Source organism: Schistocerca serialis, chromosome 1 (genome assembly GCF_023864345.2).
Source record: "Schistocerca serialis cubense isolate TAMUIC-IGC-003099 chromosome 1, iqSchSeri2.2, whole genome shotgun sequence".
In the NCBI taxonomy this organism is placed as follows: domain Eukaryota; kingdom Metazoa; phylum Arthropoda; class Insecta; order Orthoptera; family Acrididae; genus Schistocerca; species Schistocerca serialis.
Window position 1 is genome coordinate 985,803,935 of NC_064638.1, and position 14,410 is coordinate 985,818,344.

The 14,410-nt window shown below is 41.4% G+C and overlaps 1 protein-coding gene across 1 annotated transcript in view; it reads left to right on the forward strand.

Moving 5' to 3' along the window:
• The window catches only part of LOC126412947 (discoidin domain-containing receptor 2-like), an 813,081-nt gene that overhangs the window by 522,701 nt on the left and 275,970 nt on the right, over nt 1-14,410 (forward strand). The window contains exon 4 of the mRNA XM_050082842.1: nt 11,576-11,681. Within this exon, the coding sequence (XP_049938799.1) occupies nt 11,576-11,681 (106 nt within the window). The remainder of the gene's footprint in view (nt 1-11,575; nt 11,682-14,410) is intronic.

The window sequence follows — 14,410 nt, forward strand, 5'->3', positions numbered from 1 at the left end:
GAAGGACGAGTAAGTATTGGACGTCGATGCCTCATCAAAAAAATGTGGGAGTTGAAAAGGCTTTTCCTGTTGTTATTTATTTATTTATTATGGGTTTGGGATGCAATGACCATACAACCAGCAGTAGATACAACAGTCCCACGTTAACCTAACTGCGAATTTCGGAGTAGAACATGAATGGAAGTTGTACGTACAAACTGAAATTGTTAACGTAAAACAAAAATACAAAATTACGATCCACTTTTCGAACCGGAGTGGTTCCACATGAGAACGAGATCCACATTGAAGTGTAGTCGGAGTGTCGCTAGCTCCGTTAAACACGACTGGAGATGATCTGTGGATGATCTGAAGATAGTACATTGGTGGTGCAGGAGAAGTTCTTTCGGAGCATACCATTCAGCGCACTATGTTCAATACGAAGCTGTAGCAGACGAACCCTCGGTGTACTGACGTTAACCCAAAGGCATCACTTATTACCAGTGCAGTTGTCAGAGGACAGTAGACCGTGGATTAATGGAAATTTCTCTCCCGGTCGGATGAATCACGTCTCTTGTAACATTACACGTCCAGTACGCCATCGCAGAGGCAAACGCCTACCCAAAACAAGCACAACGCCACCGACGCAGGACCGGCAGTATTATGATACGTGGGACATTCACTTGGACTTTCACGGTAACTGTGGACTATCTGCATCCCTTCATGCTTGATATCTCTCAAGACAGTGACAGTAGCAACAAATTCTTTGCACGATAACAATGATGATGTTACCGATGCCAGTGCTACTAGAACAGATTTACTAAACACTGTTTTCCGAAATTCCTTTACACGATGAAGTAAATACTCTAGAATTAGAATCAAAAACAACTGCCAACTTGAGTAATTTAGAAGTAGATATCCTCTGTGTAACAAATCAACTCAAAACACTTAAGAAAGGCAAAGCTTCCGGGCCAGTTTGGATACCAGTCAAATTCCTTTCAGAGTACTTAGCAATCATATGCAACCACTCTCTCGTAGGAAGATTCGTACCAAAAAACTGAAAATTTGCACAAGTCACGCAAATACCCAGTAAAGGAAATAGGAGCAGTCCGATAAATTACAGACGCATTTTACTAACGTCGATTTGCAGTAAAATTTTGGAACATATACTGTGCTCGAACATTATTAACCACCTCGAAGAAAACGATTTATTGGCAAATAGCAGGCATGGATACAGAAAATGTCGTTCTTCCGAAACACAACCAGCTCTTTATTCTCCCTATGTAATGAGTGCTATCTACATGGGACGTCGAAGTGATTCCATATATTTGGACTTCCAGTAAACTTTTGACACCGTTCCGCACAGTCGACTTTTAATTAAATTGCGTTCCTACGGCGTGTCGTCTCAGTTGTGTGACTGCACTCGTGATTTCCTGTTAGAAAAATCGCAGTTCATAATAATTGGCGGAAAGACATCGGGTAAAACAGAAGAAATATCTGACGTTTCCAAGGAAGTTTTGTAGGCCCTCTGTTGTTCCTGATCGACATAAGCGATTTAGAAGACAATCTCAGCAGCCCTCTTAGATTGTTTGCAGAAGATGTTGTCATTTACTGTCATGAAAAGTCATCAGATGATGAAAACGATTTCCAAAATGATTTAAACAACATATCTGTGAGGTGCATAAAACAGAACTTGACTCTGAATCAAGAAAAGTGTGAAGTCATCCTTATGATAACTGAAATGAATGAGCTAAATTTTAGTTACACGGTAAATGACACAAGTCTAAAGGTTGTAAAATCCGTTAAATAGTTACGGCTTACAATTACAAATAACTTAAATTGGAAGGATCACATAGATAGCGTTGTGGGGAAAGCAAACCAACGACACTAACAGTTTTCAAAAGAGACAGCTTACGCTACGCTTCTCCGCCCTCTTCAGGAATATTGCGGTGCGGTGAGGGATCCGCATCAGATACGATTGATAGAGGACAACGAAAAAGTTCAAAGAAGGGCAGCTCGTTATGTTTAACGCGAAATAGGGAAGAGATTGCTACAGGTGTGATAAACGAATTTGGTTGGCAGTCACTAAAACAAAGGCGTTTTTCAAACACGAATTTTCTCCTCAGAGTGCGAAAATATTTTGTTGGCGCCCACCTACATATAGAGAATTGTTTAGCATAACGAAATAAGAGAAACCAGAGCGTTACTCAGCAGTGGAACAGTAAAGAAGAAGCTTAAGGGAGGTTCGACGCGCCCTGTGTCACACACTTATTTATGGATTGCAGAGTAATCATGTAGATGTAGAACATCGTGTATTACACCCGTAGCACTCTCGCCTGTATTTTTCGATAATACAAAACAAGCTGCCTTTCTTTAAACTTTTTCATTCGTAGATGTAACTTCCAACAGCGTAACAATATCGTGCTACAGTGGTTTGTAGATTGTAGAGCCTGATGAGGACTCACGCTGAAGGCTTGATCATTAAATTTACAAACTCGATGAAACACGTCTGAGACACTCTCGGGAGCCAGCTTCGAGCACACTACCACCGGCCTGTAATTTACGCGAATTCATACTGTTATTTGTAAAGACATCTTAGATATTATTGTACCAGCACGCTGCTATTTTTGAATGTTTATTCGGGAGTTTTACATTCAGCCGATAAGCGTATTTCTGTTGTATTGCAATTTTCAAGGGGTTACCACATTTCATCGTATACGTAACTGTCAAATATTTCTGCGTATCGTATTTGTAGCGCCGGTTGAGCTATCTCTCTCACCCCCCACCCTCCACTCTCTCTCTCTGTCTCTCTCTCGCACTCTCTCTATCAAGTTAAGATCTGGGTCCATGTCCCGGAAATGAACGAGTCGAAAATTGTAGTCCGCAGCTCGTGCTCTCGCGGTCGCGTACTCACTTCCCGAGCACGGGGTCCCGGGTTCGATTCTTCGGCGGGTTCAGGGATTTTCACCTTCCTCGAGATGACTATGTGTTTGTGTTGTCTTCATCATTTCATCATCATTCATGACAGTGGCAAGATTGGACTCAGCAAAGGTTGGGAATTTGTACGGGCGCTGATAACCGCCCCACAAACTAAACATCATAATCATTATCGAAAATTATAAGCGAAAATCTTTCAGTTACCTTCGACAGTGCAAAACGTGTACCGGTACCGTTGTGGCTAAGACTGTAGGGCAGATAACTTTCAGAGATGGTAGTATGGATCAAAACAAGAAAAAATGTCTAGTAAGCATTTGATCTAAAATGCATCCCTTAAGAGCTCTGAGCACTCATTCAATAGAGGAGATGCCGAGATGTGTTTCACATTAGGAAGACGAAATAGTGCTCATAGCTCCTCAAGTATGCATTTTAGAGCCTTTGTTCACTGGATACTTTTTCCTTGTGATACTTTTTCCTTGTTTTGGTCTATACTACCACCTCTGAAAGTGCGTACCGTACAATCTTAGCAACAACAACAATAGTACGTTTATTCCACTGTCAGAGGCATCTGAAAGGTTTCCACTTATAACTACCGACTCGTTCGTTTCTGAATCAGTGACCGTTAACTCAAATTGATATATTTATCTGTCTACATCATCCTTGATAGTTAGCAACATCACCACTGAGTCATCCTGTGCATACATACATCTACACGCAACGGCGCCTGTGACTTTGACGCTCTGTAGCGTCGTTGGATTACGTTTCCGGACATCAATTCCTGTATAAAATTTGATGTACTAAGTCCCCTCTACATCCTCTATAAGTGTCTAACATGAGCTGTGAAGCGCTCTGTATTTAGGGTGGTCCATTGATCGTGACCGGGCCAAATATCTCACGAAATAAGCGTCAAACGAAAAAACCGCAAAGAACGAAACTTGTCTAGCTTGAAGGGGGAAACCAGAAGGCGCTATTGTTGGCCCGCTAGATGGCGGTGCCATAGGTCAAACGGATATCAACCGTGTTTTTTTTTTAAAAATGGGAACCCCCATTTTCTATTACATATTCGTGTAGTACGTAAAGAGATACGAATTTTTCAGTTGGACCACATTTTTCGCTTTGTGGTTCCTATTTAAAAAAAACGCGGTTGATATCCGTTTGACCTATGGCAGCACTATCTAGCGGGCCAACCATAGCGCCATCTGGTTTCCCCCTTCAAGCTAGACAAGTTTCGTTCTTTGTAGTTTTTTCGTTTGACGCTTATTTCGTGAGATATGTAGCCCGCTCTTTATCAATGGACCACCCTGTATAGTATGTGATTACATCTGGTGGCAGATATGGTGTGAAACCCGCTAAGGTCCTGTCGAATGCATGCCACGCAGAGTAGCGGCTGTATTGCGTTCCAGTCGCTATTCGGCCGGAAGCCGTACATCTACATCTACATTGATACTCTGCAAATCACAATTTAAGCGGCTGGCAGAGAGCTCATCGAACTAGCTTCACAATAATTCACTATCATTCCAATCTCGAACAACGCACGAAAAAAGCCAACTCCTATGTCTTCCCGTGCGACCTCTGATTTCCCTTATTTCATTATGATGATCTTTTCTCCCATGTAGGTCGGCGCCAACAAAATATTTTCGCATTGGGAGGAGAAAGTTGGTGATTGAAATTTCGTGAGAAGATTTCGCCGCAACGAAAAATCTTTTCTTTAAATGTTTGGGTTCATCGTAATACTGTAACAGAGTTAAGCGTTTCGTAATTTTTATCTTTCAGTTAGCTCTTAAGCATTCAAAATTTTGTTAAGAATCCATGAGTAATTAACTTTGTTGTTTAGTTATAGTTACGTTGTGGTAACAATTTGGCCGTTATGTGAACCTCAAATGTACTTCAAAGTAATTCTCGGTTCATGGTGAGTGTGTAACGTTGCAGATTATCACGAGTTATTGTCTAGCGTTGAAAGCGTAGCTTGCCGTGGAGCTGGGAGGAGAGCAGAATTTGTTTCTCACGCTCGCACAGCAGACGCTGGCTACTGGTCCGGGCGAGCCGTGTACTTGACTAATGCTACTTGCAATAAGTTACACATATTCTCCATGAATCTGAAGAAGTTCTATTAAATATTAATAGATCTTTTTCACACTTAGTGTACCAAATTGCATGGATAACACAACCACACTGCTAAAATTTCAAATCAATAACTTCAGTAGCCGGCCGAGGTGGCAGAGCGGTTCTAGGCGCTACAGTCAATCCTACCTCAGGCATGGATGTGTGTGATATCTTTAGGTTAATTAGGTTTAATTAGCTCTAAGTTCTAGGGGACTGATGACCTCAGATGTTAAGTCCCGTAGTGCTCAGAGCCATTTGAACCGTTTTGAATAACTTCAGTACTTTTGGAGATATAAATTTTTACCAAACCGTGCTGGCATCGTGGAACATAAGTTAGAGATTATAACGTGTTCATCGATAGTGCCAACTGTTACTACAACAGGCAGTACGTTACACATATTCTATATGAATCTCAAGAAGTACTATTAAATATTAATCGATCTTTTTCACACTTAGTGTTACGCGCGACTTGTATTGAAGTTTGACCTTTGCAGCATTGAGCGGCTGTAGTTAACAACAGTTGCATTCAGTTTCAAACAGTTGGTTATGCTTCAGTTGCACAGATCATTTTCCGCCTCGTTTCTAATCTGAAGTGACGTGTTGTTAACGTTAATTTGTACTAGAAGTGATACGGTAGATAAGCAATATACAGTGGAGGAAGCTCTTTCTCTCATACTGGGTAGTGACTTTGAAGATGAAAGCGAGTCACCGCCAGAATCTGGCGTACATGAAACACCTACTGTAGCTGCTTCTTCATCAGGTGCACGTGCTGCTCCAGCTGTTCGATTGACATCCCCACACTTGGATTTGTGCACAGACCTGACACACAATATCAAAAACATGTGTGATTTGTATAAATATTTTCCCGAATAAATGTATAGTATAAAGTCCAGTAATTGTGATAACACTACGAGCATAGCGCAGCGGGGAGCGCGAAAAAGGCGCCGTACAGCAGTCACGGCCGGGCGGTCCTGGCGCTCGTCCACAGCGTAGGACGCAACAATCGCGGCGCCGACGTGAAAGGGTTAAAAGTACTTTGTAAAATTAGTATTTCGTCGTGTTTTGGTTGTGTGAGTGTTTTGAAGAGAATGAGCGAGTGAGCGGAGGATATACAGAAAGCGAGAATGTGATATTGTATTAAAAATATGTAAATATATGCGTGACAAAACTGTTGTGCAACAAGGGAGTTGGTAACGTATGTCCGAGTGAGCTTGATTAAGTAAAAAGCAACCAGAAGAGGCGTTGAGTATAATGTTTATTAGGAATTTATTTTGTGTAAAGAAATTCTATTTTGTTCATAAAATTTTATTTAGTTTCGGAATTACGAAATGTCTAGTGTAAATTACTTATGGTAATGTGACTGGCTGACGTTAAAAATACTGCGGGTATAGAGGAGCTCGAGATGATTTGACTGGCTGCTTAACATACTAGTCAATAGGGATTGAGTATTTCCCGTGAGTTTCAGTAGCGCTTTGAACCTCAAGTCTCTGAGTCGATATAATCGCTCGAGAGCTGTCTTCTGGTAAATACCCATGTTAAATCATGTTGTTCAGTTCTGTACTATGACGAGGAAATTCGCCCGTTTGATCGGATCTCGTATCGCTGACGAAAAGTGACTACTGTGTTGAGTATTTTGTGAATGTTTGAACTTTTTATGTAGTTTAGTTTAGGAGATATACGCGTGTTAACATTTCAAGTCGTACATAAACTCCAGTGGCGTGTTTCTATCAGACTGCGAGACATTATGGCGAGCTCTTCTTTACAAGGAGTCTACTGAACGAGTGACTGTGTTAACACGCAAGTAGTCGTGTTGTTTAGGACATTCAAAGTATCGGATCGGACTAAATATCTTCTCGCTGATTTTGGGTGTGAACTTGTTACAGACACAGTGAGTAACACACAAAATTGATGTCGGTATATTAAATAAGGACTTGATAACCATTTTCTTTGTTTTATAGAGAAAAAGCCCTCAAAAAAGGAATTTTTTTTATATTTTTTTTCAAAAGACTCATTCAAGAATCCCGAACGTTCATTAGTTTAACTATCTTTTAGCTATTGCCCATGGACTGGAGTTATCTGACCTTTGCGTGGCAGGTATTTAGACGAATTTTCATCAACGCTGCTTTTGTCGGCTAAACCAGTACCTACTATTGCAGAGTGAAGGGGCAACCAACCTGAAGCCTACCAGGTAGTTGGAGTGATTGTTTAATGGGTAGTGAGCAACCAACCCGCCCTTCTGCAGCCTATGCGTTTATATGTTCTTTAACGTCATTTCTTGTTACCAATATCAGCTTCTTCCCAAGAGTTCAATATTCTGCTGCATCCATTTTCAATAAGCTACCATAAGAATCCGGAATTCTTAGCAGTATTCCACCTGTTTTCAAATTTAAGGTGGAAAGTTACCTCGTGAGCACTCCTTATATTCTGTCGAGGAGTTCCTTGAAAAATTAAGCTGCTTCTTATGTTTACGGTTTATATAAAGCTTGTTGTGCTTTTAGGATTCACAGATATGTTACTTCATCTATTATTATTTTTCTGTTGTACCTAATTTCATGTACTGACACGTTCCATGACCATAGAGATTCGCTCCTCAGTTTAGTCCTACGGAAATAGACGTGTAAAATAAATAAAAATAAATTAAAATTCATCTCAATTGAATCCGTATTAGGATATCTTGAACGACTTCAGAAACATTTGAAGTGAGAACTTAGCTGAACTACCTCGTATAGGTATACAAGAACTGCAAGGAAATTCTCACAATGTGTAGCACGCTATTCAGTGTTTTACAATAAAGGCAACTGAGAGGTAAATGGCTTATGCAGTGAAGCACTGAAATAACACGGTAACGAAAAATACTTAAGTCGTAAGTTGCCTTGCCTAACGAAATGAAAGTCGTAGTTAGAAAACTGACAAAAACGCACTCTATTTTAATGCAGTTCTTTCGGTGATCTCGGGAATGAAGCTGTCGATGGCTGATAAAAAAACGAAAGGAAGAAACGGAAGATTATAGTTTAATGTCCCGTAGATGTTGGAGACATAAGACAGGGGAATAAGCATGGACTGAGGGAAGTATAAGCAAAGTAATCGGATCGTGTGAATTTGGAAGAAACGAAACCGGTGTTTACCTGAAGCATCCAAGGAAAAGCTAATTATGGTCCACCGTACAGGTTCCTGAACCGCCGACTTCCTGAGAGTGAGTCCAACGTTCTGAACAATACGATTCCTCGCTTGCTGGGAGAACGAAATCACTTTTCTTCAGCTATCTACTAAACTCGACACGCAAAAGACGTCAGAATCGAGTCATCACAAGGAACTGAGCATCCACTACGTGCATTTTAACAGAAGTGCCGATGTCTCAACATTACAATAAAATAATAAGTTTAAGACTGGAACGTAGATAATGGAGCGAAATTCGGACTCAATGCTAAGTTCAAATGGCTCTGAGCTCTATGGGACTTAACAGTTGTGGTCATCAGTCCCCTAGAATTCAGAACTACTTAAACCTAACTAACCTAAGGACATCACACACATCCATGCCCGAGGCAGGATTCGAACCTGCGACCGCAGCAGTCGCGCGGTTCCGGACTGAGCGCCTAGAACCGCAAGACCACCGCGGCCGGCTGCTAAGTTCAAAATAGTGGTCCAATCATTGGCGCTTCCTGTAAATAACATAACGCTGTCTGTCCTATTCGCATTAAATCTTGAGCTCTGCCTTCAACACGGCGGTAAGTGGTCATTACTTCATGGTTAAAAACTACTGTAAGTGAGAATGACACAGCACCTACACCCAACATGTGTAACATCACGCTAGCTTCCTGTACGGATAAGACCAGCGTGCTGCACCCTTAATGCAAAGTGAGCATGAGGCGAGGCATGTGCTGCTGCTAAGGCCAGCCGCCCCACGTGGACAGGACACGTGCGTCGCCTGCCAGAGGGGCCGATGCTTGCACGTGACGCTGCCGCCGTTGTCCGCGACTAGTGAAACGCGCTGCGGAGCCGTCGCTGCCAGATGTGTGTCAAGAGGTGTCGCATACGGGTAGACGAATGGCATGCGGTCTGCTACTGATGTACGTCAATAGCGCCAGTATTCGATTGTGAGTCAGTATACATGGTGGAATGGTTTAACTACCTATCGAATAGAACAGACAGAGGCTGAGAAATCTCTGAATGGTGTATATGACACGTAATAGCAACGATTGAGAGAGTGCGGCGGCGGGGTTCCTTTCGTCCGTTACCTGCACGATACCTGTGAACTCGTTGCAGCAAATCGCCGGTAGGAAAGGCGAGCAGAAACCTTCCGTACTGCAGCTCGCACCAACGTAACTATAGGGAAAGGTATTAATTTTGAATGAATGGTGGAAATACGGGCAAAGCTGAGTATATTCTAAACCCTGATAATGTACACGTTCACTGCTAATCTTAACACAGTCATGCACAAACCCTTTCATTCACGTTAGCGAGTTTATGGTGTCGTATTTCCCGAAATCTGAACAGGTACTAAGCACGGATTGTTTTTGAATGAAAATACTCGCCATAGTATTAAGTTTATAGGTGTCTAATGCACTCAAGTTTTTAGTCACCGATCTGCTCAATATGCCACGTGGAATTACTGTCTTTCCTCTTAGCCAAAATTATTTAAAAATCCGTACCTTCTAAAAAACACACCGGAATAAATATGCATTCACTTTGAAGCTTGTAGCACAACTAAAACCGGTAAATTATAACTTCCTTCGGAGCTCGTTCTACACTGGGCTCCCACTTCTTTAGACTGCTGAAAGCATTCTATATCTCCAAGAGAAATGACGCGCAAAGAATACTCCGTCCTGATTGAACAGTTTTCTTTAAAGCCAAAGAAAAACGTTATTCTCCCGCGATAGTCCGCGCTTTTCATGACTAACCAATCAACTACTAACTGGGTCGGAGCTCTCCTTGTAACTACCGATTTGTAACAGTTCATTGTGTCACTGTGGTGCTATCTATTGCTCAGATTGCTGCTGCAGATGTGGCACGATGAGCAAAAGCCGTACGCCGAACACAATGGTCTTCCCTGTCGGCAGTGCCACATGGCTGTCCAGACCCTGGCCTTCTTGCGACCGTATACTCGTATTTTCGTGACCACTGTTGCCAGAAATCATGAACAGTTTTCGATATTCAGGGGAAGTTTTTCTCCAGTATTACAGAAGGAAAATGAAGCTTCTCGTTGCCTTATTATACGACCTCGTTCAAATTCAGTGAGGTCTTTATAATGGCGTCATTTTAATTTTAAAAGCATTCTTGACTGACAACAACTCATCATGTCCAATCTCGAAGGTAAGTAACGCTCATGACGGTTATAGTGTGGATTTAAAGTAAACATGATTTGCATCCTCATAGTGGCGTCACTTGCTCCACTCAGTGAGATTGGCGTGAAATTTAAAAAGATATCAAATGAAGAAACACGCCTACCAACATTCATTTATGTCGCACAACTCTCGTTGTTGATTCAATTTTTTTCCATTAGTTTATTTCTTCCAACAAAATATATATTTATTTTTTCTTTGGAAGCATGTATCATTTGATCTGTCTTGACTTAATAGAACGGTCCCCTCTTAGAAACGTCTGATTATATCGACAGTGGGAGTGTATTCGAGGCTCTACAGTCAGGCATCACAGAGACCACAAAATCTAACATAATTGAGCGAAGAAGTAGAAGAGACGCCACTCAACTATGTTGAGGACATATTGATGAAAGTAGAAATGGCTATTCTAGGGGAAAATATTCGTATTTCACGAATATAAAGCACTAAAATCATAAAAAAAACAAATTTAAGGTGTGTAAAAGAAAGTAAAAAGTATAAAAATTATGATGACAACGGTATACGTAAAATGTACGCATCCAGTGTCAACATAAAATGCTTGTTGGTGTCTCTTACTGCATGACGGAACATCTGTGAGAAATCTGAACCATTTGACTTCTCTTCACGGAAACGTTTACAGAAACCGGAACAGCAATCAACGACAACTGTCAAGTACATCCCAAATATTTCATGTAGATTGTGAGATGAATGCGAATAGCATCTGCAAAATGCACTATATTTTTCGACGGGATCAACCTGTACATTCAAAATTTGCAGGATCACATCACTCCATACCATTGTCACGTGACTTTGGCTGCAGTATATTTTGACCACAGATACTCTGTTCTATGTATCTCCGTGCTCACTCTATAGATATTCTTACTCTGTTCTGACCGTGAACCAATGCGCCACCTCCCTCGGTATTAATATTAATTTCGTGTGGGTCGGTGGCCAGTTGCTTGAAAAGAAATGGTTTAATCACTATAGATTCACCGATGCAGAAATGCTCTACTAAATATTCACCTACCTGCTCAGTGGCTAATTTAACAGCACAGTCTCTGCCGAAGTGGTGGAGGGGGGGGGGGGGTTGACTTTCACGCCTGCTTTTCTAATGTATTAACCATTTGAAAAACAGGCACTTTTTCTACCCCACCCTCTGTATGACATTACTTGGAGATATAATTCAAATTCAAAACTGACGCGCTGCCTTGTTGTTTCTGCAGATCACTGTACGGCGCCATTGGGCATGGAGTCCGGCGCCATCGCAGACGAAGACATCTCTGCCAGCTCCGCTTACGATTCCAGTATCGTTGGTGCTCGCAACAGCAGGTAAGCGAAAACAAGAATTACTCCGTGGCTATAACATTGGTCTCTCGCACTTCAGTCTAATGCTGCTACAATTTAGGGTCATCTGTAAAAAAAAGCGGTGATTATATAACTTTCTTGTCAAGGAACTGCTCGCCCGAGATCTTTCTCTCTTCAGATCTGATTAGGTAAACATAATCTCCATAACTTCTTTTAGAGTACTTTTAGATCCCAAAGTTTATTACTGCAGCGTTAAAAATTTATTTTCGATAACTGATATTACATCTTAATAGTTTGTAAATGTGAATCAATAAATCATCTAAGAAACATAAAATATAAATAATAATCGTCTGAACATCGTAAGACGATGAAAATCCTTGAGAGGGCCAGGTAACACTTTCTTTACTCTTTCATTGAATGCAACGCGCATAGTCACTGAACGACCTTTCTAACTAGATACTTTATCGTCGAGAATTCGGCTTCGTTGATACCTGTATGGAAGGTGTCCTGATTCTGACATAACTTTTCTAAATTGCTGTTGAACCATGACAAGTTCAAAAAAATGGCTCTGAGCACTATGGGACTTAACATCTATGGTCATCAGTCCCCTAGAACTTAGAACTACTTAAACCTAACTAACCTAAGAGCATCACCCAACACCCTGTCATCACGAGGTAGAGAAAATCCCTGACCCCGCCGGGAATCGAACCCGGGAACCCGCCATGACAAGTCCTACCCATCCCTCACCACATTCTGTTGTACGAGGGTTGTCCTGAAAGTAAGTTCCGAAATTTCGGTCACGAAATGGAAACCACAGAGAAAACCAGAAACGTTTTATTTGCAACAGTTAGGTACACCTCCCACCTACTTCTCTACGTAGTCGCCGCTCCAACTTCGAGTGTTGTCGTAGCGTTGTATCATCTATTCAATATCCTCGTCAAAGAAACCAGCCGCCTATGCTTTCGACCAGTTATCTGCACTGGTGTGTAGCTCGTTGTCTGTGGAAAATTTTGTCTTCCTAGCCAGCGTATCTTGTGAGCAGAGATGAGACTTAGGGAGAGCCAGTTACGGACTATATTGAGGGTAATCAAACACTTCTCACCGGAAACACTATAGAGAATTGGCCTGAAGAAGGAACAGCTGGACAGTTGTGTTATCTGGGCAGCATGATACAGGCGAAATCTCTAACCAGGCCCTCATACTTGGCGGAAGACGCTATTCCCTACGCATTTTTACGTGCTCACTGTTCACTCGAAACTGAAAAGATCGACGCGACACGATCGACGGGCATACTAGAGACACTGCCCAACACATCTGTGCAAAGCTTTAGTGGATTTTCCCAGTGGTTTCCATATCGCGACGGATCGGAACTTATTTCCTGGACATCCCTCGTATAAACTCATATGTCGAATATCCTACAAATTCTGTTTCACTGAACTGAAAGTTTGTTTCAGGCTGCTAAAATACACTGTCATAGCAGATTTACAATATAGGCATCGGTAGATGAAGGTATACATTACTCAAAAATAAACCGCAAACGGCTGTTGTGTGATCCTGTAAAAGCACTACCTGTTTCACAACTTCAGGTACACATATTTTCAGATAGTTTACACGAAAAAATAAGACGTTCCATCACACCCACTCGTGCAATAATACGTATAATTAGTGAGTTTTTTCATATGTCACTATCTTTACGAATTATAACGGCTGACTGGGAATACTGAGGCGTCCAATGAACTCAACTTTTGCCTGTACCTAGAGATGCTATTCTAACGTTGTGAAAACGGTTTTAAAGGATCATACAATAGCTGTTTCGTTTTTTTTTTTACGTCATTTTAGCTTCACTTGTTTGATAGGTAGATATTCTTCCGTCATTTTGGATGATAGCAAATGATAACTGGTGGTATTTGAGCTCCAGATGTCTTATCTTCTGGATAAGTACGTGTCTATTTGCTGTCAACAAATATAATACTGCTTCTTGAGAAGCATGTCTTACCAGGAAAATACTTGGGCTCGAACAAACAGATCTGCATGAACGTTTGGTTAGAGGACCATTATGTACCTCTGAATGTGCTGGTGGGTGTCGTTTTTCTGCAAAACTCTGCAGTCATGCTCTAGATATCACTGTAGATGTAATTGTAGACGCCATACGCAATGCAGCAATGTTAGCTATAAATTTAAATGCGGAATGTCAATAAAATGCTCCGAGCAATACGAATGACTCCAAAACGCACAGTGAAGAAATGCAAGTTGATCTCATGGCGTATTTGCACATTCTATAATATCAGTGTTGAACGCCACGTCAATGACACTTTTGAAGTTGTTCACTGGTTCACCAGTACCGTAGCCAGCGTTCTGCCACGCGTAACGAAGCATTGGTCTGTATACTCCCACAGATAACTGATTGTAAATGACAGAATTCATATTCATGATAAAGAATCTGTTGTGCAATTTCGGCTGCATATTACTGGAACGTAGTTTAATGAGGTCTGTTGTTCTCTTGGCATATATTTTAAAATGCCCGAAGAAATACACATCCAGACGTTGTGCATAATTTGTAGTTTTAGAAGGAATAATTTTTAAATCTACATGTTTTCCGCCAGTTGCTTCCAGTATTCGTTCATCCTTATGTCCAGATCAGGAGTCACAAAGTACTAATGAATTTCTCGACAAATGTGGATTCAAAACTGACAGAAAAAGCTTCTTCATATGTTGCTTCGTCATCTTCCCACTCACACTTGCATCGACGACGA